The sequence below is a fragment of the Colobus angolensis genome, unplaced genomic scaffold, assembly GCF_000951035.1.
Source record: "Colobus angolensis palliatus isolate OR3802 unplaced genomic scaffold, Cang.pa_1.0 Scaffold99, whole genome shotgun sequence".
NCBI lineage: Eukaryota > Metazoa > Chordata > Mammalia > Primates > Cercopithecidae > Colobus > Colobus angolensis.
In genome coordinates, this window is record NW_012123931.1 from 4,777,865 (window position 1) to 4,802,257 (window position 24,393).

Sequence of the window (24,393 nt, forward strand, 5' to 3'; positions counted from 1 at the left end):
TTCCTTCCTTCCTTCCTTCCTTCCTTCCTTCCTTCCTTCCTTCCTTCCTTCCTTCCCGCCTTCCCTCCTTCCTTCTTCTTTTTCTTTTCTTTTTTTTTTTTTGAGACGGAGTCTCGCTCTGTCACCCAGGTCAGAGTGCAGTGGCACGATCTCAGCTCACTGCAACCTCTGCCTTCTGGGTTCAAAAGATTCTTCTGTCTCAGCCTCCCGAGTACCTGGGACTACAGGTGAGCACCATCACGCCTGGCTAATTTTTGTATTTTTAGTAGAGATGGGGTTTCACCATAGTGACCAGGCTGGTCTTGAACTCCTGACCTTGTGATCCTCCCACGTCAGCCTCCCAAAGTGCTGGGATTACAGCGTGAGCCATTGCACCCGGCCCTCCTTTACTTCTTTGTTTATATTAGCTGGCATTGACTTTGACAGATGGGCAGGTGGTAGTTTGTGAGACTGAGACATGGCTCCTTGTATACCACTGTATTTGACAATGAGCTCAGCTCTTCATGCAGGGGCTTGGGGATTCCTTTCTGTAATTCTAAAGCTTCTCCTGCATCTGAGAATGACATCTGTTGGGCTTCTTAGGGCCTCTGGTAGATATTTCCTTACAAGGAATGCATGCTGGATCTGAAGAGGTAGTTTAAAATGGCATTAAAGGCAGAACGTTTAGTCTAAGCCTGTTAATCACTGCATTCCTGTGCTCCCCAGATTCTGAAAATGTCAGGAAGTGAAAGACTAGTATGAATTTGGAGGTCTTGGCCTCTACTTGAGTAAGTATAGTACCTCCATTAATGTTCTTAGTCCATGGTGTGGGGTTATCACCAAAGGCAAATACTGCTATGGATGTAAACAGGAATTTTTCCATTTAGTAACCTCCATTTTTAGCTAGCCCTGTTACATCCTTGGCTTCTGGACTGTAGGAAAACAGTTCCATTTATTTCATCCTTTCCTCTGGAATGTTCTTAATCTGATGTTGGCAGATCCTGACCTCACTCCCTGCTCACTGCAGAGGGGCTGGCTTGGCTTATGCAGCAGGCCTCCCAGGGGAAGTTTCCAAGCCAATCAGAATGTCCTCTTTCAGTATCTTTCCTTATACCTTAGGATACTGTCTGAATCAACAGAAATGCTGAATGAACCCTAGGTGGAGTGGAAGGGTAAGAGAGAGTATGCTCGCACTCTGAATTTTGTTTCCTGTGGACCTAACTCCAAGTTTTTAAATTAAGCCTGAATTTTTTTTTTAACTCTTTCTGCCATTTCCACCTTGTCTTATGGAAGTGTAACCCTAAGCAAATTATGGGCAATTGGAGGTAGGCATCAACTTGAGTTCCTGGGCAGTTCCTGAGAGTATTGGTTGAGGCCTGGCCTTCACCCTAGTGTTTGGTTTAATTCATCAGTGTACATTTCTCGTTCTTCTGAGCTGGCTTCTAGAAGCCAGGCAATTCAACTGTATAGAGCCTGTCAAATACCATAGCTTTTCAGATTTTTCTAGTTAATGGATCTCTGGGGTTACGGAGGGCACAGTCCCTCCATTTGCTGGCAATAGTTGGGTTGCTGGGAATGTTGGTCCCACTTCTGAGCTGACCCAGAAAGTATTAATATATCTCACTGTGGTGTGAAGTACAGACTGTCTTGTTCTCCTGAGACTGAGGGTCTGCATTCAGGAAGAGGCTGCCTAATATAGACAACTGGGTTGTTTGTTTGCCATTGGCCCAGGGAAGACTAGGAGGTGGAGAAAGTCTGATCTGAACCCAGGATAGAATCCTATGTGAGAGATAAATTTGCTACTCTTTCAGTTGAAATTTGGACTCTGAATGCCAAGGGAAGGCACCAGTAGGTCAGTTAATACTTCTTGTTGAGGCTTGCAAAAGACACTGCATTTCTAATAAAGCGTTTACCCATCCAAAAGAGAGATCCTGATTTGGCATATAAAACTACTGCCTCTTCTGGTTATCTTTCATCACTTGCCTGAGTTTGAAAAGGTAATAAATGGTTTGTGTTTTAAGGAAAGAGGCTCTTCCCAAGACCTGAGGCTTTCTCATTCCTACCAGCTGGGCCCATTGCTAAAATGCTTTCCAGTGGGCTTGCTTCTGCCTGGCCAGCACCTGGGCTGCCCCAGCTTGTAATTAGCCTGCCTTTGCTTCATAAGCTTCCCAGGGTGTGGTTCTTCTTCTAAAAGCTTGTATGAATTGCTGTACTGTCTCTTTATAGTTTAAAAATGAATCCTTTTTTGTTCTTTGCAACTCATTTGCTTTTTTCTTTTCTTTTCTTTAAATTACTATTAACACCTGTTGATTCTTTTTTTTTTCTGATTGGCCTGTCACTGCATTCCTGCTCCCCCTCCCTCTAGCTGGGTTTGTCAAGTCGCCCATGTCAGAAACTAAGCTCACGGGGGACGCCTTTGAGCTGTACTGTGACGTGGTCGGGAGCCCCACGCCAGAGATCCAGTGGTGGTACGCAGAAGTCAACCGGGCAGAGTCTTTCAGACAGCTGTGGGACGGTGCTCGGAAGCGCCGTGTCACCGTAAACACCGCCTACGGGTCAAACGGCGTGAGTGTGCTGAGAATAACCCGGCTCACCTTGGAGGACTCTGGGACTTACGAGTGCAGGGCCAGCAACGACCCCAAGAGGAATGACTTGAGGCAAAACCCCTCCATAACATGGATTCGAGCCCAGGCCACCATAAGCGTCCTTCAGAGTGAGTCCAGCACCCTACAGTAGTAGTACTGTAGTCATTAGAGGTGGCCCAATGACCCTTCCCTTCCCTTCTGCATCCTTTCCCTCTTCCCCAGTATGATCACTCACCCACCCCTTGTCTTCGTTTTTTTTTCAAACCCATGACCCTTCTGGTTGTAGTGTATGAAAACATCTGTGGCAACTTTTTTTCTTCTTTTCTTTGCCGTCCTTTCTGCCTCCCTTATTCCCCAACCCTTCTCTGTGTCTTTCTTCTCAGGAACAAAGAACTTGAGGAAATCCATGACTGTCCAAAATCATCTGTGTTGGGGAGAGTTGCGGGGGGAGAACTGGGAAGCTTAAAAAAAATTAAAACTCACAAAACCAGGCGGTCCAAGGAGGGTAGTGTTGAAATGGTTTCTTTCCCTCCCCTTTGATTTTGTAGTAGGTTTCCTGCTATACTTTTGCTGATTTCTTCTCTGGTGCCTTTCTATTTTTGTTTCTTTCCCCAGTCTAACTACTTTTTATTTCTTCTGTTCTTCTGTTTGAAGCTCTCTAAGTAGCTGCCTTCACCTCTATGGTTTTAAGTTTGTGTCTGCCCAGCCTCTTCCCTTACTGTGACTTGGTGTCATCTTGTGATGGGAATGTTGCCATGGGTACAGTGTGGTGGTGTGTTTTGGTTGTTGGGTGGCATGTAAGCTTGGATATTTTCATAGTTCCAGCTCCTTTTCTTTTCTAAAACCGTGGCATTGCTTCTCTGATAACAGCCCTCTACTGCAGCAGTGTACTCCTCACTGGGCCTGCTAATTAGTCTCCTCTTTAAAAGCAGCCGCCTGGGACTTCCTTCATATGTTTTGCTATTAGGAGTCAGGATACACTAAGCTGCAAATTATTATTTTTTAACCTATCACACTGTCTGGAAGTCAGAGTTGCAGTTGATTCCTGTTCATGGTTTGACTCTGTTGAGTAGCTATTGGCACAGTGTGCTTTATCCCAGAGGATGGGAACTCCAGACGTAGTGTGGGGGCCACTCACACTGGCCCTTTCTTTGTGTCTTGAAAAAAGAGGAAACTAACTTCCAACCTGGTTTCTCGAGGTGATGGGGTGAGCTGACCAGCTGGCTCAGAATCTTCCCCTTGTAGCAGGTATGTGTGAGACGTATGACACTGGGACTTTTGTGGCCACTTCTCTCTCTCAGAAGTGACTTGCTACCTTATGTTGGGAAGCAGAGGGAGGGAGAAGCCACCACAGAACCAATATTACTGGCCAAGAAGAGTTCTGGCCCCACATCAAACCTGGTTATAATTGAGGGGACATTCACTTTTGGAAAGATCCTCTGGGGTTTTCACCTTTTCTTTGAGGACACAATGAGAGATCTATAGCCAGTTCTAGCTTAAAGAGCTGATTGATCTAGAGAAAGTAAGACTAGTAGAATCTTGCTTTGATGAGGAATTTGGTAATACATAAAGTCGTAAGACACGGGCCTTGAGTCTATATACTTATATGGAAAACAGCAAATTAGTGTCTGTTCTTTGTAGCCACTTGAAGATCCCTATGGGTAAAAAAAAGAGTCCTTTGTAGGGCAGTGGTAGGAGAGGCTGCTGCAGTTGGCACTGTTGAATCAGAGAACCTGCTTCTGGAAAGAGGAAAAGAAAACTTTGTCTATGTGAAAATGGGGAACATTAACCCAGTGATTTTTTTTTTTTTTTAAACAATATTTCCCCCTGCACGCCTCCTTCTCCTGCCCCCCTTGCTCCTTTCCTTATAAAAGCAGAATTACCTACATGGCCACAAAGGTCTGTGGAAGTTTATAGATATGGACTGGGCTGGGCATTTGCACTTGTACTTCCAAGAGCCTGACTCGTAGCTAGAATGGCCATGCCAAGGAGCTAGAAAAAGATATGGCTTTGGGATACTGACCTGCCAATCCCGAGAATACATTGGATTACCCCAGTTCGCTTAGAATTGTCTGCATGTGGTTGAACCAAATCTTGGCTAGACTCTCTTCAGACTTCCCCATCAGTCAGTTAACCCTAGTTAGCTGTTTTGGAGAGCCAGGAGGTTGCTGCTGCTGCTGCTGCTTTTTTTTTTTTTTTCAAACACCCTGGATCCAACTCTAATTGGATTGTTTTATGATCTCAGCATCCCAAAAGACATTGCCTCTATGGGGAGGTCAAGTGTTCTATCTAAGAATGACCTCCTGGTAGTACTTTCCCCAGAGCTCGTTGAGTATGTAAGGCAGGAAGAGAAGTGTGCCCAGTTTTTAGGTATCTCTCTGGCCATATAGGGTAAGGGTCTCCTATCCACTGCTTTTAAATAGACATCAGTGGCAGGTAAACACATTTGAGCTTCTCCTAAATGTTCATCTCTCTTGGACTTTGGGCAGCGCTTGGCCACAAAAATAAAAGCCCCACCTTCATCCTGGTGCAGAATGCAGATGAGGCACCATGGCCAAGGAACTTGGTGTAGCACTGTTTTTCATATACAGCAATCACAGGAGGCAGGTTACCCTACCCCACAATTCTCCTATGGTGCAGAATCATATTTAAACCTATTTAAATTATCCACTTGCTCCCAGCTGACTCTCTCCTGGATCTTTAACACTTAAGGGGAAAAGTGCTTTCCTTTGCCTTCCAAGAATTCTTGACAGAAAGTCTACCAGGTTGCTTTCATCAACTTCTTAATCTCCCTGAGCTGCAGTGGTCATTTGCATCGCCACAGGTAAGAGTAGCATTTACTTTGGCCTCCTTGTATTTAAACATCTGGAAGCTCTTGGCCTCATTCTCAGAGTTTACCCTTTCTCAGTGCAATCCGAGAGGAATAGCCAGTAGGAGAGTCCCAAGTGGGACAGAAAATGAAATTGGATAATAAAAATTCAGTAAAAACCTAAAAGTGTGTTTGGGTTTTAATGTTGCCTTTATATTTTTTTAATTTCTCTTCTGTGGAGTACTGGTTCTATCTTTTTCTCTTTTGTTTTTGCTTGGTTTTGATTTTTCTTGGAATTGTGATGCTTTCTGCTGATGGTGTGTGTGCGCGCCTTCCATTGCAGGGTTTGCAGCCATTTCTGCTCGACTTCTTAAGGCCCAGGGATTTGGCTTCTGTCCAGTGTGTCTTGGAAACCATGGGACACCACTGCGCTAACGTGTTTACATGCATCTGCTTCTGTCTTAGTGGCTGCTATGCCTCCATTATCTGTACATAGAGACCCTGTTTGATGTTACTGATAAGGACCAGTGCTGAATGGAAGATAACCGTTATCCTTTTGCCAGAGTTGGAAAATAGAACTAATTTGTTAATTGAGCAAACTTAAGGTTTTGCTTTATTACAAGTTTCTTCAAAGACATTAACTCTACAAATCAGAAATGTTACATCGGTTAGGAGGTCCTTAAGACATTATTACATTTTCCAGGTATCCCACGACTTCCCCATGCTTTCCCCCTCCCTGAATAGCAAGCAGCTTAGTTCCCATGGAGGGAGAGAGTTCTTTCCTCAAGTTAAGGCTCAGCACAATACTGTATAAAATGGTGAGGGGAGCTGCTGCAGAGCTGTAGACAGGAAGTGGCTAGACACAGGGAAATGGGAAGTCAGTCAAGGGTTTCTGAAAGAGAATTGGAAAACAAATAGCAAATACCTCTTATTGTGGTTGGGAAAAGATGGTTAGTGTAGACTTAACCTGGAGATGTTTGACCAAAAGTAGAGAAAACTAAGCCTGGGGAAATAATGAAGACAAAGCACATTAACAAAAGACAACAAACCTAGAAGTGTCTTGACTTTAATACAGTGATGGATTTCAAAGTGCTTTAAAGGTGAAACTTTCAGGAATAATATAGAGTGATTTTAAGCATTTCTGTTCAATGTATTATAATATTTGACTCAAGTAGGTTATTTTTGTAGATAAGCTAGTGATCCCTGGTTATCTAAGCACAGAATAGAACCAGAGGTGAAGTATGTCCTAGGACAAAGGTGGCGGGGGTGGTCTTGGGGCTGGGGGCAGGGATAGAGAATTCAGTCAGATACGTCTTCTCGGCCCAGCTTTGCCATTAGTAATACTTATGTCCTTGCACAAATCGTTTCACTTTTCCAGCTCTTAAAATTTAAGAGTGGGATTCAATGAACTCTTAAGGGCCTTTCTAAAATTCTAGGAGCCAACACAATATTGCACTCTAGTTATATTTTCTCAGAATGGAATGTGTTTTAAAGTGCAATTCTGGAAAACAAAAACAAAAACAAAAAAAAAAAACTTGTTTTGGCAATAAATATGGCTGGAGAGGAAGAACTGATGATGCTTTTTCAAGAATTTTGCCTCCACGAAATTTGGAAAATGCAAGTGACTTCCAATAGGAAGTATGCTTTTTAGAATCCAGTGTCTTTTTTCTGCATAAATAATGGCCATGACTGGTTTGCCATAGGTTTAACATTTAAATGTGGGGAAAGTTATACTTGTATTATCTAATTATTACTGTTCCAAGGCCCAGTGACACAATAGGGAGTATATTATAATAGGTATATAAATGATATGGCCTTTGTCTTCAGAACGACAAGGTGGAGCCTGGTTTTCTAATTGAATCCGAATTGTTTGGTGGTTCTTTTAAAAAGGTGGTATTCAAAAGCGTAAGTGGATTGTTACCAGTACAAGCACCCATAATACTCCCATTCTTTCACGTCTAGGCCAACTGGTCTTCAGGCTGTTGTCTGCGCTAGTGGTCATTTGCTTATAATCATTGTTTTTCCTTTCTTGACTTTCTCCAAAGTGGTAAAGTGAAATTCCTCATGTGGTCCTGTCTGCCCTCCCTCTTTTTCTAGTTTCCCCCTCCTATCCCGTCCAGTTCTCAGGCCAGGGCTACAGAGGATGGAAGGCTATTGCCCCCTATCATTGTGCACTCTTATTACAGAGCCAAGGATTGTCACCAGTGAAGAGGTCATTATTCGAGACAGCCCTGTTCTCCCTGTCACCCTGCAGTGTAACCTCACCTCCAGCTCTCACACCCTTACATACAGCTACTGGACAAAGAATGGGGTGGAACTGAGTGCCACTCGTAAGAATGCCAGCAACATGGAGTACAGGTGAGAAGGGTGGGCAGCTCCTGGGAAGGTGGGAGGGAGTGCGGCTGAGCTTACTTGACATTCGTAATCCATAGTTGTGCCATGCAGGAGGGACATGAGATATATTTGGCTCTCCCTTGGAGAGTCCAATCCAGTATATCTCAGGTAAGGCCCAGTAGTCTAGAAAAGATTCCCAAAGGATTCTAATGAGCAGCCAGATTTGAGAACCATAGATTATCCCCTCACTATAATCATAGAGAAACTGAGGCCATGAAGTAGTGATTTGTTCAGGGTAACAATACTAGTCAATAGGAGAGTCACACTTAGAATGTAGTCTCTTTGCCTAATCCAGTCAGATCAAAGTTAGGTTTGAAGAAACAGATTGAATGAAGTCTGCTTTGTGACTATAGAGCAAGACATCTCCCTAAGCCATCTTTCCACTGGGTAGATTTCCTAGTGAATTCCCTTTTAGGAGTGTGTAACATCACTGTAACCTGATAAGGACCAGCGGATGCAGGGCTCTTAAATGATCTGGAGTGAGGATGGTAGCCTGGAAATATCCTTTGAAGAAAGAAGGATATTTGCTGGCTAGAGTTAGCCAGCACCCAAATATTTGGTGCTTTTTGGAATATTTAGAACACATGGCACCCCACGTTTCAGAATAGTTTGTTCCTGGTTGAAAAGTGTCTGGAAAAGAATCAGCTAATCCTGCTTAGAAGGTTAATGCAGTGCAAAGAAAGAGAGCACTGAAGTGAGACCAGGAAAGCCGGTGTACCTGTGATAGCAAGGGCATTCTGCAGGATATTGCAGCATTGAGACCTTTTCACACCCCTTATTTAGTTGATCCAAATGAATCTGTGGCTCCTCCTTTTTTCCCAAGCAAGGAAAGAGTGACTCTTGGCTGCTTTAAGGCCAAATACTGTATTTAGTAAGTTCTAGAACCAAGGCTAGGTTCCAGGTCTTCTGATTTTCTAGAAATTTTTCTAGAATTGCTTTTATTTTATCTGCTATGCCATTCGCTTAGTGGCAAGGTAGTTAACCTATCTCCACTGCAGTTTCTTCTGATAAAAAAAATTAGAAATTTAGCCTCAGCGATTTTCCTCATAGTTTGGGAAGGATTAATCAAATAAAATTGTTAGGTGGAATGAAAAGCATTTTTTTCTTGTTCTGTCCATTAGTTTTACAGACTTGATTTTTTGTTGTTATTTTATTGAGACAGGGTCTGGCTCTGCCTCCCAGCCTAGAGTGCAGTAGTGCGGTCTCAGCTCACTGCAACCTCTGCCTCCCGGGCTCAAGCCATCCTCCCCAGTAGCTGGGACCACAGGTGCACACCACCACACCCGGGTAATTTTTTTTTGTATTTTTTGTAGAGACTGGGGTTCACCGTGTTGCCCAGGCTGGTCTTGAACTCCTGAGTGTAAGCAGTCTTCCCACCTTGGCCTCCCAAAGTGCTGGATTTACAGGCGTGAGCCACTGCGTCCAGCCTCAGACTTGTTTTTTATAATACCTCCTTTAAGATAGCAGACATCCAATCATGTTTCTCTTGGGTCTTGTACTATTGCCTGCAAAGTGTTGAGCTTTAACTTGATGAAGTTTCAGCCTGACTTTATAAAATGTTTCTTCTCTCTTTTTTTTTCCCCTCAACTTATTTGAAGCTCTCCAAGGGTGTTGTGTATCTCTAGAGTTTTTCAGGGATTCTACATTTTGTGGAGTAACAACTGATGAGTTCCTTGGGCTACTTAATAAGTCAGCCTGAAGAGCCGATTTCAGAACCCTGCTTCTGCCCAGCCTGTAGGGGATGTTATCCCTTTGCTTTAATTTCTTGCTAATAGCTAGTCCAAGAGAATGGTGTGGGGAGATTTTGAGCCTATAGGCATGTACTCAAGTGTAGGAGTTATCTTCCCAAGTATTTCTCAAAGAACTTAGAAGTCTAAGAACTTCAGTCTTAAGTTCAGGGCTGAGTTTGAGGAAGGAGCAGCAGCTTTTTCTTCAGGGCTTAGACCCAAAGAACTTCAGTTTAAGCCCTGAAGAAAGAGCTGCTGCTCCTTCCTCAAACTCTGGAACACTTGTTTGATAAGAGCAGCTGACTTGTCTGTTTTCCAATTGGGAGCATACTGATTTAAGAAGAGGCATCGTGTCACATTGAGAAGACACCTTGACTGCTTCTTGCAGAATATTGTGCTGCTATGTGGATATCTTGAGACAGTCCTGGGGATAGGCTATGTCTCTCCTTGTCCATAGTCTCTTAACCTGTGTTTCCTTTTTGGAATGAGCAATATAAGATGGATAAATGCATTAGGCCAGTGAGTGGTTGAGTTTAGGAGTTTTTCTTAGACATTAAATAGTGCAGTAGAGATTTGACCATCACAAGTATCATATTTTAACCCCTAAGCAAAAGAGCCAGAGCTCAGCCCTATATAAACATTTATCCTTTGATCTGGAGGCTGCTGTTTTTCTTTTTTCTGTAATTACTCACTGACCTTTCTGCACATGTTTAGTGTATGTGCTTGTAGGCCAGAGTGTACTGAGCTGATGTGTAGTTGGACCTCAGGGGCAAGAAAGCTTGTTTGGGATCACCCTGTGTGATTGAGATGAAGTGCTGTTCTGGCCATATATACTACTTTTTCTTTTTTTCTTTTTTTGTGAAACAGGGTCTTACTCTGTCACCCGTACTGGAGTACAGTGGCATGATCATGGCTCACTGCAGCCTTGACCTCCCAAGTTCAAGTGATCCTCCCGCCTCTTAGCCTCCCGAGTAGCTAGGACTATACGTGCACCACCATGCCCAGCTAGTTTTTTAATTTCTTGTAGAGACAGGGTTTCATCATGTTTACCAGGCTGATCTCAAACTCCTGGGCTCAAGCAGTCCACCCACCTCAGCCTCCCCAAGTGCTGGGATTACGGGTGTGAGCCCCCGCGCCCAACCCATACACTCTTCTTACCGTCCTTCCTGTCACTCTGCTTAACTTGATCTGAATCTGTGCACAGATATTCACTCTGTGTTCACTCAGTAATTCATTCATTTATTCATTCCTCTGTCGTATTCCAGGCACCAGGCGAGGTGCTCGGTATGGGATAGTATGCCGAATACAGTGCCTATCCACATAGAACTTGGTCTCTTGGGAAGCCGTACATTAATCAAGTAATCACATAAATATATAATCACACACATGATAAGTACTGTGAAGAAGTACAGAGTAGTATGAGAGAGAATGTTGTGGAAAGGGATGACGTTTAGATTGGGGCTGGAATAAACTGACATGTAAGCCAAGACCTGATGGAAAAGGAGTTAGGTAGACTAAGGGACAAGAAGAGCATTCTCTGTAAAGGAACATCTTGTGTGGAGGTTTTGAGGTGGGAACAAGCTTGGTGCTTGAAAAACTGAAGAGACCAGAAGAGCTAGACAGTGGCATGGGATGGAGCTAGGGATATAGACAGGGGCCAGATCATGTAGGGCCCTGGGGTTTATCATAAGACTTTTTGCTGCATGTCTATGGCTGATGCTCTGATGGCAGATTTTTTCCTTTTTCTTTATGCTTGGGTCCTGTTAGCGAGTAGACTTGTGGAAAGGCATGCTCCTAAAGGACAAGGTAGGAAGAACAGAACTACCAAAACAAGGTCTTTGGAGAAGCTCAGAAAACTTGTGCTTTTTGTTTGTTTGTTTCTCTTCTTGTTTATCTAACTGGAACCACCAGGTGAACAAGAGGTTTTTAGTGATTTTTGTTATTTGCTTTTGTTTTTCTGAGATAGAGTCTTGCTCTGTCGCCCAGGCTGGAGTGCATTGGCGTGATCTCGGCTCACTGCAACCTCTGCTGCCCGGGTTCAAGTGATTCTCCTGCCTCTGCCTCCCAAGTAGCTGGGATTACAGGCATGTGCCACCACGCCCGGCTAATTTTTTTATTCTTAGTAGAGACGGGGTTTCAGCATCTTGGCCAGGCTAATCTTGAACTCCTGATCACCCGTCTCAGCCTCCTAAAGTGCTGGGATTACAGGGGTGAGCCACTACACCCAGCTGTGATGGTTTTATACTGTATATCTGAATATAAACTATAGTACTTTGGACATCCTTCTATTTTGATTACTTCTTTTGCATTTTGTTTCTCCCAATAGACCAGAGCATCCTAAGGTTAGGGACCATGTTGCCATTCCATCTTTGTATTCTTGGCACCCTGTAAAGAGCAAGACATTAATGTTTTAGGATGCATAGAGAGGGATTTTTGCTTTTAGTTAGAAGGAGGTGAGTTGCATTGAGGGTTTGGAGAGCAGGATCCCGGATTGCCCCTTTGATTCTCCTTCTGTTGTATATTTTGACCGTTCCCAGTTTCCTCACTTGGTTTTTCTTCTCATCTCTGCAGGATCAATAAGCCGAGAGCTGAGGATTCAGGCGAATACCACTGCGTATATCACTTTGTCAGCGCTCCTAAAGCAAACGCCACCATTGAAGTGAAAGGTACAACCCAGCAGAGGCTGTGGTGTGAGCCTCTCACTCTCCTTCCAAGACAGTACCTTGGTCTGGAGTCCCAGTCTTCAAGCTCCTCTTCTTTCCATGTCAAGACACAATTTAATGTTATGGTTAGGCCACAGGCTCAGGATCCTGGCTGCCTGGGTTTAAATTCCGACCCCATCATCTACTAGCTCTGTGGCCTTGGTGGTTTACTAACTTCTCTTTGCTTCCTTTTCCTCATTTTTAAAATGAGGATATCAGCAGTACTTACATCATGGGTTTGTTAGGAGGGTTAAATAAGTTAATAGATTGAACTACATAAAATTGCTGTTTTTATATGTCAAAAATGTTTCAATGTTGGCAGCTCCTATGGCCCAAGGCTTTGTAAAGCTCTTAGGTCAGTGCCTTACAAGTATGATTACATAGGTCTTCTGTGGGCCAGCAGGATTGAGGGGGAAGGTACAGTGGGTACAGTGTGCAGAGTGGACATCAGCTGTTTGTAGATAATTCATTAGAATTGTAATAGAAACCTTTGAAAGATGAGGCAGTAGTAGAAAGTTCCAAGAAGGGCAAACAGAACTATAAAAGTTGGAACTACCCAACATCGTAAGTCCTATGTTATTTCAAAGAAGCATCTGAGCCCCAGAAAAGTGAAACTTCTAGCTCTCTATCACACAGTGAGTTTGTGGCAGAGCTAGTCTAGAACACAGGTCTTGACCCCCAATCCAGTGTTTTTTCTACTCTCACAAAATGATCATGAGGAGGCAGGGCTACTGTTTGAGGTCAGGTTTTCTATTTTCAGTCTTTCTCATTTTGCTTAGTAAGGACACCGACTTGTTCTTTAAATCCATAGAGTTATCCCTGGAAGCTAGAAGGACAAATTTAGGAGAAGGAAAGGGCCTATATAATAGGTATTCAGGTCTTCCTAAAATATTTGTAAGAGTAAGAATGCAGATTCAAGAAAGGCTTAGACACATTCAAGGTTTCCATTATATGGTGTTATTAAATGAAAGTAATATCTTGGTGACACAGCCCTCACTTGTGAGTTAATGTAGGGATGGCCACTGCCTCCTCCATCTGCCAGTTTGATTCTGAATGCCTAAAGGAGTTAGAGTTACAGGTCACAGTGGGCCAGAGAACTTGGCATTTCAGTTTTTCAGTGGCTTTTCTTGGAGAAATCTTGGTTTCTACCCATTTTAGAAGAATGCCACATGTATTCAACATGAGGATGAAGGATGTGGGAAAACATTTTCTCTAAGCCAGTGAGGGCGTTCCCCAGCCTAGGTGAGCTGAATTGTGTAGGGAGACTTCTCTGTGAGACTTGAGGCCCTGCTGCATTCCTGGCTGAGCCTTTGGCACAAAGTCCAAGTGCAAAGAGGCAGGGTGGGTGAGGGAGGGAAAGAGTGGGGTGTCTAGTTCATTGTGCTCCCCAAGCCTGAGATAATTAGTCCTAACTAACTGTAATTGTTAGTGACTTTGAGTTAATGATTTCTAAATAGCACTTTCAAGAGTGAAAACCGAAATGGTTTTTCCATCTGTTTGGCTGCTTAAGAAAGTAGGGTTTAGTGGCCCTAAAGGCATCTTTCTTCATATTCTCTTCAGCAGGTAGGAAGCAGCAGTTGCCAGGGTCAGAGAATAGGATGCTGTAGGCCAGGAGTATTATCAGAGCAAGTTACAACTTAACGTGTTATATTCAAGGTGCTTACTGTGCACTGTTGCATTCTCACTGTACAAATAGCCCTATGAGGAAGGTGAGACAGGTGGTGGTATCTTGGTTTTACAGAAGTAGACCTTGAGAGAATTCTGTTTTATAAATAACCTAAACCACATTCTGGACCACCTTGTATAGATATACTATGTGTTTCTCTCTCAAGAAAATTTGTGAAGAATTCTATTCTGTCTTCTCTCCCCAACACCTGGATAGAAAAGAGCTGAATGTTTAATGTCTTGTCTTCCAAGTTATGGATATTTGAGTCTGGTAAAGACTATGAACACTTCGCTTTTTCAGTATATGTTTTTAAAGGTTTGCCATAGGCCCAGGATCATATTCTGAGCTCACTTCCAATTGTGGTTGGGGTAGAAAAACTGCTTTGCATTTAGAGTAGTACATGTCTGTATGTTAGTTCCCAAAACATTTTAATAGAAACTCACATTTTACTCCCTTAGTATCTCTGGGGTGGCGATAAGAGACAGTTATCTTTTTATAGCTGTAGCAATTTGAAAAATCTGCTGAGTAATAGAGAGTTAAGAGGTGGTTGTACTTGAGAACAAAGAAGTTCCGAGAACATCAGTGGCCTCTTGGCTGAAAGGAATCTGAGAATCTTCCTGTGTGGCTTTAACTGAATCAGCACATCAGGGCATATAATTCAGACCATGCATATATATTTCTTCAGCGTCTATTCTGCTGTCACCCATTTCTTTCCTATCTGCCTTTTCCTGTCTTTCAGAACATTTCTGGGGTGGTGTTTGGGCTCAGCACTGTGGGAAGTGATTTAGCCTAGCCAGGACTGGGCATTATCTGTCAGATTACCAAACCTTGAGTTATTTGTGGTCTACAAAAGAAAAGAAGGCTGCAGGAACCAGAGAGAGGGATGATGGCCTGGGAACAGAGCCAAGATGGTCATGTTTTTTAACCAAAGCCTGTAGACCTCCGTCAAGAAAATTTGGAGGATAGGAGTTATCTACATGTAGTGGGGGAGGCCATGTATCTGAAGCAGGTTTTTAAATTCTCTTCCTTTTTTTTTTTTTTAAAAGGACACAATGTGACATAGTATAAACAGGAAGATACTATCGAGGGTTACGTTTCTTAGGTATTCGGCAGGTGATCTGCACAGATGTGGAGAAGGAAGATGGACCTGGGCTGGTTAGGAGAGGGAAGACAGCAGTGATGAGGCCTTGTGGAGCCCAAAGCCCCGCCTCCCTGGGGGTCCACTCAGCTAACACTGAGGAGGCATCTCTATCCTCAGCTTGTGACTCTTCAGAGGCTGTGATACCAGAGAGTGCACACCTTACAGAGAATTCATGAATGAATAGATGTTGACATTTTCTGTCCCTATAATTTTTCAACCTTTTGCCCCTTACTCTTTCCCTCTTCTCCTTCCTTCCTTTTCTAAAATTAAAAATAAAAAAAGTGCTCACAAAAAAGCAAATTGAAAATCCGGATATCATTTACAAAGTAAAAAGAAAAAAACTGCTCTCATGACTCCCAAGCACTATCCTTATCCCTTAACCATTTTGATTAGTACAGGAAAGAAGGAGTTTGAATTTTATTGCTGTTTTTGGAAAAGGATTTTGTTGGTCACCCAATCCTCTGCAACAGATATGTCACTGCCTCTTGTGAGAAGCACATCTCAGCCCAGAAGGGGCTTGAGCCTGTTGTCTTACTAGTTTCATCTCACCCTCCTCATTGGACATTTCAAATCAGTTTCAGTCATTTGGTTGCCGTGAGAGCCGGGATTGATCTTGTTTTTCTCCTCCCTTAGCTTTCTCTATATTTGACTATTAAGAGAATAAAGGTTAGGATTTCTATAAGTGGCCTTGCCCTGCCTTCCTATTTCCTACTCTGTCATGGTATGTTACAAATGACGTATTAATCCAGACTGGCCAAGGCAAGTGTGGTGGGGATGAAGATCATTGTGAAGAACAGTGATACACAGACCACATTCGCACGGCACTTTCAGCATGCACAGCATCTCCACCGTCCTTTCTTCACTGACAGTCAAGAAAGGCAGCTAGTGAGGATGCGTGGAGGATGTGACATCCTTTAGGTCAGAACTGATGTCAGAGCAACCTGCTTCTGACTCAGAATTGCCATGACTTGAGAAGTCTTTGAAGACATAATAATACGAAGCTGCTAGGGCATTTTGAACATTAACTTCAGCCCAAAAACCATACCTGCACTTTGTTTTCCTCTCTTCAGGGTGCCACCCTGACTTTCCTTAAGAATAAGAATAGCTAACATTATTGCACACTTACTGTGGGTCAGGCACTGTGCTAGGTGCATTATTTGTTCCTTTTCTCTCCTTTAGTCTCCACAACTCTATGGGATGAGTGTGATTATTATCTCCACTTCCCAGGTGAGAAAATTGAGGCTTGAGGGAATAACTGGCCCAGTGTCACAGAGTTTACTGGTGGAGCCAGGGTTCTCACTCAGGCACCCTAGCATTGGATCCTGTGCTCCTAAGCACCAAGCCAGGGTGCTCTGTTGAGCATGTAACATTTAAAAGGCCTTGACTAAGAGTTAAGAGAAATGTGTTCTAATTGTGGTCCTGCCATTAAACACAGTGTGACTCTGACCAGTCACTTTCCTTCTCTGGGTCTCAAGCTTCCTGAAGTGCATGATGAAGTAGAATGAGATAGCTCATCTTCAAGGTTCCTTTGTTCTGTGTGGCTCTGATGGTCTGGGTTCCCTTATGTGGACAGAGAGGAGAGGTTGTGTATTAGGGTTTCCTAGAGGGACAGAACTTACAGGAGAGAGATATATATGGGGGTTTATTAAGTATTAACTTACACGGTCACAAGGTCCCACAGTAGGCTGCCTGCAAGCTTGAGGAGCAAGGAAAGCCAGTCCGAATCTCAAAACTGAAGAACTTGGAGTCCGATGTTTCAGGGCAGGAAGCATCCAGCACAGGAGAAAGATGTAGGCTGGGAGAGGTTGGTTATTGAAGGAAGTGATTTCCAAGACCATTTTCCTAGTGTTATTGGAAAATTTCAATTTGTCAGTTTCTCAGCTTGGAAAAGTCACCTGAATGACTCCCACACCTCTACCCACTCATCTCCCTGTCTTGTGGTGGGGGTATCTGACCTCCGGTACTGGTGCCAGGAAAGGTGATAGAACAGTGGTCTTCAGTTTTGATTTCATTCATATGAACTGTGGCTTGGGCATCAGATTAAGGCACATCAGGTGATTATGGTGTACAGCCAGGGCTGAGGATCACTGTCTTCGAGGAAACTTCTACACCTCTTACTCAGTGGTTTCACCTGCAGAAGGAGGCACCTGTCCTAGACTGCTGTAGTGTTCACAACCAATGATGAATCTGCTGTGGGTGGAGAGTGCTTGTTGAGCCAAAAGCCTGCATCCTTCTTGCTTCCGTCTTGACCAGTCTCCTATTCCTTCTTGGGCATAGCTCTTGGCAAGCAGTAAATCTTCACTCTCCCATTGCCTTAAGCCAAGTGTTCATTTTGTCCACCACAAAGATAGGTGTTTTTGTGATTTGATAAGGTTGTATGAAGGAAGCAAATAGACCGTGAATGCAGAATCTCTGTGTTTACTTGGAAACAGCCTACTCATTGACAACACCTTTAAGGATAGATTTTCTTTGAAAATGAATTGCTAGGTTATGAACATGCTTTAAAAAGTGAGCACCAAGGCCGGGCGCAGTGGCTCACGCCTGTAATCCCAGCACTTTGGGAGGCTGAGACCGGTGGATCACGAGGTCAGGAGTTCAAGACCAGACCATCCTGACCAAGATGGTGAAACCCCGTCTCTACTACAAAATACAAAAATTAGCCAGGCGTGGTGGCGGGCGCCTGTAGTTCCAGCTACTCGGGAGGCTGAGGCAGAAGAACTGCTTGAACCCCGGAGGCAGAGGTTGCCGTGAGCCGAGATCGTGCCAGTGCGCTCCAGCCTGGGCAACAGAGCGAAACTCCGTCTCAAAAAAAAAAAAACTGAGCACCAAATAAGCTGTGTCTGTAAAGAAGTCTTATATGTTGATCGCTTTCTTAAGTCTGTTCTGTTAACTTTATTTAATATCATCTGAAACATGCTTCCGTGGCCTGAGTTGACAGTTTCTCCATCCAGCATCCAGCCTGGCTTAGAAGCTGACCCTTTGCTCTTAGTGCCCCAGGTTGGGTAGCAGAGGGTACTAAGGAACACGTATTTGTCCTCAGCCAGAGTCCCAGACTGCCCAGATAATGAAATTGGGTCAGGTGCCGTTGGGTAACTGAGACTATTTTGGGACCCCTTTGTTGCTATTTATTAGGATACTGGAGGGATATCCATTAACCAGTGTGACTAGAATATGTAATGAACAAGGCCAGAGAATGAATGAATTCCTGAGTGGATCAGAGATCTCTTCTAAGGGTCTTTTTGTTAACTTTGTTGCTCCTACCCTTCGCTCTTGCCACTTAGTCTGTGCCCCACTAAGAGGGTAAAGGGAAGCTCAGAGTATTGTCTCTGTCTCCTTCAGGATATGAAGTTTTAGTTAGACGCTCAGACCTGCTTTTGGACCAACAAAAGCTGGTTAAGCAGTCCCTTATTAAATGGCAAGCCCATAGAAGGTGAGGCACTAAAATAGGCCATTAATCAGATAATTTATCAGTATCTGACCTGATTAAACCTTATTTTTAGAGCTATAAACAAAAGTCCTGTTTGTATCAGCAAATGGGGAGAGCACATAGTAATCAGTATCTTTGATTTCTTAGAACTAATGACAGAGTCCAAACCTTAGCCTTTCCTTTCCCTGACTGATGTTTAAATGCTTGACCCTGAATTCCAGCCATGTTCTAGATTAGTACAGAGATGTAATTTAATCCTCACAAGACCTCTGAAACATGTATTACTCTCATTTTACAATACTAAAACTCAGAGATTTGACGTGATCTGCCCTGGGTTACTCAGTTGGCAAGTAATAAAGTTGAGATCGAGTCCAGAATTCCATGTTTTCAGGTCTGAAGCTCTGCTCTTTCCGCTGTACTAATCCAGAATAAAATCTGACAGGTATATCAGTTATGCTTTGGGTCTAAGGTGTTTTAGCACATCTACAAGTAAAGATAACTTTTGGGCTATTTGCTCTGCAGTTACCAGTAATGCGTGTGTGTGTGTGTGTGTGTGTGTGTGTGTAGAGATACACACACATAAAAAATATATAAATATATATATATTTTTAAATTTTACTTAAGTTCTGTTACATAGGTATACATGTGCCATGGTGGTTTGCTGCACCCATCAACCCATCATCTAGGTTTTAAGCCCTGCATGCATTAAGTATTTGTCCTAATGGTCTCCCTCCTCGCATGTTGTATATTTTTATTTTTGTAGACTCTGTTCTATTTTATTTCCCCTCAGTATGTTAAAGTACAAAAAGCATGGTCTCTGGATTCAGACAACCCTGAACTTGGATTTTAGCTTTACCATTTAAACATTAAGTTACTTTTCCAAACTTGAGTTTTCCAATTTTAAAAAGTGGGGTAATGTCTGCTTCATCAATTGGTATATTTGTATCTATTCTTACAAATATGTGTAATAAATTACCCCAAAACTTAGTGGCATAAAATGATAAGCACTTACCACCTCACAGTTTCTGTGAGTCAGTAATTAGGGAGCAGCTTAGTGGGGTGTTCCCGCTTGGGGCTTTTCCTGAGATATCTGTCAAGCTGTTGGCTGGAGCTGCAGTCATCTGAAAGCTTGACCAGAGCTTGGAGGATCCACTCCATGTGTACAGCTCACTCACATGGCTCTGTAGTGCCCTCAGTTCCTCAGTGTGCCGGCCTCTCCATTGGTTGGTTGAGTGTCCCCCAGTATGGCAGCCACCCTTTCCCAGAGTGTCGAATAAAGAGGGGAAGTGGTGTTCTCCTCCTCCCATACACCAAGGCAGGAGTGAAGACTGTTTGAGCCCCTTTCCCAGTCTGGGCCTTGAAGTCTGGGTCCTTTCAGAATAGTGACTTTTCAGAGGCAGTGCAGCTGCCAACTCAGCTTTTAGCATTCTAGATGGTTCTAATGTACAGTCTTGGAAATGAGTCCCCAAAGCAAAAGCTGATAGTACTGAATTCACAGTACTATTGCCAATAACTGACCCAAAGTGGGTGTCCTCTTTGGGTCAAAGGAGAGTGAAAATGGGAGAATGTACCACATATAAGCTGATATCTGAAATTTATATCTCTAACATAGAACATTCCCCTGAGCTCCAGACTTGCTATTTTACTGCCTACTTGATATTTTTACTTGGATGTTAAATAAGTATCTTTTTTTTTTTTGAGACAGAGTCTTACTCTGTCGCCCAGGCTGGAATGCAAGGGCATGATCTTGGCTCACTGCAACCTCCACCTCCCGCGTTCAAGCGATTCTCTCGCCTCAGCCTCCCAAGTAGCTGGGATTACAGGCACCTGCTACCATGCCCAGCTAATTTTTGTATTTTTGTAGAGATGGGTTTTCACCATATTGGTCAGGCTGGTCTCGAACTCCTCACCTTAGGTGATCCGCCCACGTCGGCCTCCCAGAGTGCTGGGATTACAGACGTGAGCCACCGCACCTAGCCATATGTTAAATAAGTATCTTAAACTTACCATGTTCTTCTAGACCTTGACCTTCTGGTTTTTACCGCCACTATTTCTCTGTCTTTTAACAAAACAAACTAAGCAAACAAAAAACACTCATTCTTTTGCAAAACCTTCCTCATCTTAGTAACTGTCAACTCCATTCTTGTAGTTACTCAGGCCGAAACCTTGGTGTCATCCTTGACTCCTTTTCTTTCCACAATCCACATCCAATCTATTAGCAAATAGGTTAACTCAACCTCCAGAATATGCCTGGAATCTCACCATTTCTCGTTATTTCCACTATGACTGCCCCTGTGGAAACCAGCCTCTCCCTTGCCTGGGTTACTTTAATAGCCGCCTGCTTGGTCTTGATTCCACTGCTGTCTCTGCCATTCTTGTTCACATAGTAGCCACGGGGAGCCTGTTAAAACACACCCATCATGTTATACCTGCACATAGTATTCACCAGTGGCTTCCCGGCAGACTCACTGTAACTGCCAAAGTCATGATGGTGGCCTACAAAGTCCTGCTTAATCTGGGTCCCCAGTCTCTCTGATTTCTTTTATCTCCTGCACTCTTCTCCTTGCTTACTATGTTTCAATCAAATCCTCTTTGCTGTTCCTGTACATAACAAGCACAGTCCTACCTCAAGACCTTTGCATTTCCCTCGACCTAGAGTGTTCTTCCTACAGATATGTGTGACCTACTCCCTTCTTTTCTTTTTTGCTGGGAGACCAGAGTTTTACTACTATTTAAATCGGTCTCCTAGCTTTCAGGGAGCAGAGTTTCTAAGGAAACTTGGAGGGTGGGGTGAAGCCAGTGAGCCAGGAGTGCTGATTGGTTAGAGATGAAGTCGTAGGGAGTCAGGAGCTGTCCTCTTGTGCTCAGTCAGTTCCTGGGTGGGGGTCACAAGATCAGATGAGCCAGTATATTGATCTGGGTGGGGCCAGCTGATCCATCAAGTGCAGGGTCTGCAAAATATCTCAAGCACTAATCTTAGGAGCAGTTCAGGGAGGGTCAGAATCTTGTAACCTTCAGCTGCATGACTCCTTAACCATAATTTCTAATCTTGTGGCTAATGTTAGTCCTACAAAGACAATCTAGTCCCCAGGCAAGAAGGGGGTCTATTTTGGGAAAGGGGTGTTACCATCTTTGTTTAAACTGTAAGTTTCTCGCAAAGTTAGTTCAGCCTGAGCCCGGGAACGAACAAGGACAGCTTGGAGGTTAGAAGTACGATGGAGTCAGTTAAGTTAGATCTCTTTCACTGTCTCAGTCATAATTTTGCAAAGATGGTTTCAGTCCCTCCCTTTGGGTTTTAAAACACCTTAATCTTAAGGTGTAGGCTCTGAAGATGAAAAAGGCCTTCGATCACTGTGGCTTCTTCCTGCTGATAGGGGACGTAGTGGGAATGGGAGTGAACCCCAAACTGAGAAGAGCGGAACCACTTTGTAACTGTCTGAGTGTACTCATGCAGACTTGGCTGGGATTTCAGGGCTTGTGTGGGAAAAACATGACTCCTCTCATCTGTAGTTTTACTGCGGTGTTTAAGTGAACAGCCTACTATAAGGTAAATAACGAGCCCTAGGATGAGGAGCACAGTTCCCAATTTTAAAAGCAAAGATTTGAAAGCATTAGTCTGGGGACTTCTAACCCACAAAGAATTTAGAATTTCGTCTGAACTGCAGGAAAAAACCTCTAGAACAGCTAACAACAGTATACTATAGTTTTTCTTTTGAAGCATAATTTTTCTCACTAGTCCCCATTTTTATTAAAAACAAATCATGATAGAACTAATTTGTTTACAAAATAAACTTTAGTCTTACTGTACTTGGCCTGATTATTTGCATAAAGTGCAAGAATAATTATTTTTCACTTAGGGTTTTTAAATTGGCTTTGTCAGAACTCTGTTCCATGAAGAATCTCAGATAAGACTTTCAAAAAGTCGAGTCCAGCCATGGCTTTGTACCCTCAAATACTTACGAGTTGGGCAAATTCCTCTCCTCTTGAGGTCCCAAGATAACTTGGGGTTCCTGGCCTGTCAGAAAGTGACATTCTTAGCCAGGCGCGGTGGCTTACGCCTGTAAACCCAGAACTTTGGGAGGCTGAGGTAGGTGGATCACCTGAGGTCAGGAATTCGAGACCAGCCTGGCCAACATGGTGAAACCCCATCTCTACTAAAAATACAAAAATTAGCCAGGTGTAGTGGCAGATGCCTATAATCCCAGCTACTTGGGAGGCCAAGGGAGAAGAATCACTTGAACCCAGGAGGTGAAGGTTGCAGTGAATCAAGATCACACCACTGTACTCCAGCCTGGGCAACACAACGAGACTCCATTTAAAAAAAAAAGGTGACATTCTTTACTTACCACAGGTCAGGAACCTTGTATATACTCCCTTATTTTCTTCACGACCATGCTAAAGTTCACTTCATCACAAAAGCCTTACCCAACCAGTCTGACGTATCTGGCGTGTAGTGGGTGCTCAGCAGGTGTTTGCCAGATGAATGAAGCATGGCTGGCTGGAGCAGCACGTGGTAACCCTTCTGCTTCTGTCCCCATCTGGACATGCTGGGTGCTATGTGGCTATGGAGCCTGCTCCTTGGAGTGCTTGGAATTTATTGACTGAAGTAGGCTCTGAGAAAGGGTGACCAGGTTGAACAGTCAGCCTAAGAAGTGACGAAGTAGCTGTGGGAAAAGTCTGGCTTTGTGGGAATGAGATAGAGCCAGGTTGACCACTTCCTTCTGTAGTAAGAAACTTTGCCTGGAAAAATAAAAAGGTACTTCCTTTGTAACATACTGTCTAGAAAACACTTCACACTGAGTGTTACTCAGCAGGCCTCAGTTTGGCTGGGACTGGTTACAGAGACAGCTTGGGGCCTTGCCCAGTGCATGCCCATCCAGGTGCGTCTGGAGGGTGAGTCTAAAACCAGTTTGTGCCTGGGAAGCACATTCTGTGACTAGTAGGACTTTGCGTTGTTTTTTTTTTTTTTGAGACGGAGTCTCGCTCTGTTGCCCAGGCTGGAGTGCAGTGGCCAGATCTCAGCTCACTGCAAGCTCCGCTTCCCAGGTTTACGCCATTCTCCTGCCTCAGCCTCCCACCACCTCACCCGGCTAGTTTTTTGTATTTTTTAGTAGAGACAGGGTTTCACCGTGTTAGCCAGGATGGTCTCGATCTCCTGACCTCGTGATCCGCCTGTCTCGGCCTCCCAAAGTGCTGGGATTACAGGCTTGAGCCACCGCGCCCGGCCGGACTTTGCATTGTTTTTAACCCAAGAAAAGCCAAGCCAGTCAAAGGCGGAACATAAAATTAGCCCCAGTGCAATTGTACAGGCTTCTGCAGTCTCAAGATGAATGTTTCGACATCCTATTTATCTATCCAAGAACATTGGGAGGTAGACAAGGACACAAGATGTCTGCATTTGATAATGGCTATAGCAGCAAAGCCCAGAATAACAACAGAACCAACAAAACTGGAATTGGGACCAAGGCATATCGATTCTCTTTCCTATCTTGGGTAACAGAGTGACATCTAGCCTGCTTTGAGTTTTATTGCTGTCAGATTACTGTAACCCAGCCAGGCATGGTGGCTCACGCCTGTAATCCCAGCACTTTGGGAGGCTGAGGCAGGCAGATCATCTGAGGTTAGGAGTTCAAGACCAGCCTGACCAACATGGTGAAACCCCATCTCTCCTAAAAAACAAAATTAGCCGGGCGTGGTGGCTCACGCCTGTAATCCCGACACTGGGAGGCCGAGGCGGGCAGATCACCTGAGGTCAGGAGTTCGAGACCAGCCATACCAACATGATGAAACCCCATCTCTCTTAAAAATACAAAATTAGCCGGGCATGGTGGCGCATGCCTGTAATCCCAGCTGCTCAGGAGGCTGAGGCGGAAGAATCACTTGAAACTGGGAGGCAGAGGTTGCTGTGAGCTGAGATCGCACCATTGTACTCCATCCTGGGTGATAAGAGCGAAACTCTGTCT

The 24,393-nt window shown here is 43.9% G+C and overlaps 1 protein-coding gene across 4 annotated transcripts in view; it reads left to right on the forward strand.

Moving 5' to 3' along the window:
- The window catches only part of NPTN (neuroplastin), a 73,217-nt gene that overhangs the window by 32,993 nt on the left and 15,831 nt on the right, over nucleotides 1-24,393 (forward strand). For 2 of the 4 annotated variants that reach the window (XM_011932965.1, XM_011932966.1), the window contains exons 2-4: nucleotides 2,345-2,692; nucleotides 7,560-7,731; nucleotides 12,066-12,160. In XM_011932965.1, the coding sequence (XP_011788355.1) occupies nucleotides 2,345-2,692; nucleotides 7,560-7,731; nucleotides 12,066-12,160 (615 nt within the window). The remainder of the gene's footprint in view (nucleotides 1-2,344; nucleotides 2,693-7,559; nucleotides 7,732-12,065; nucleotides 12,161-24,393) is intronic. The other 2 variants (XM_011932967.1, XM_011932968.1) reach the window with 1 other exon arrangement.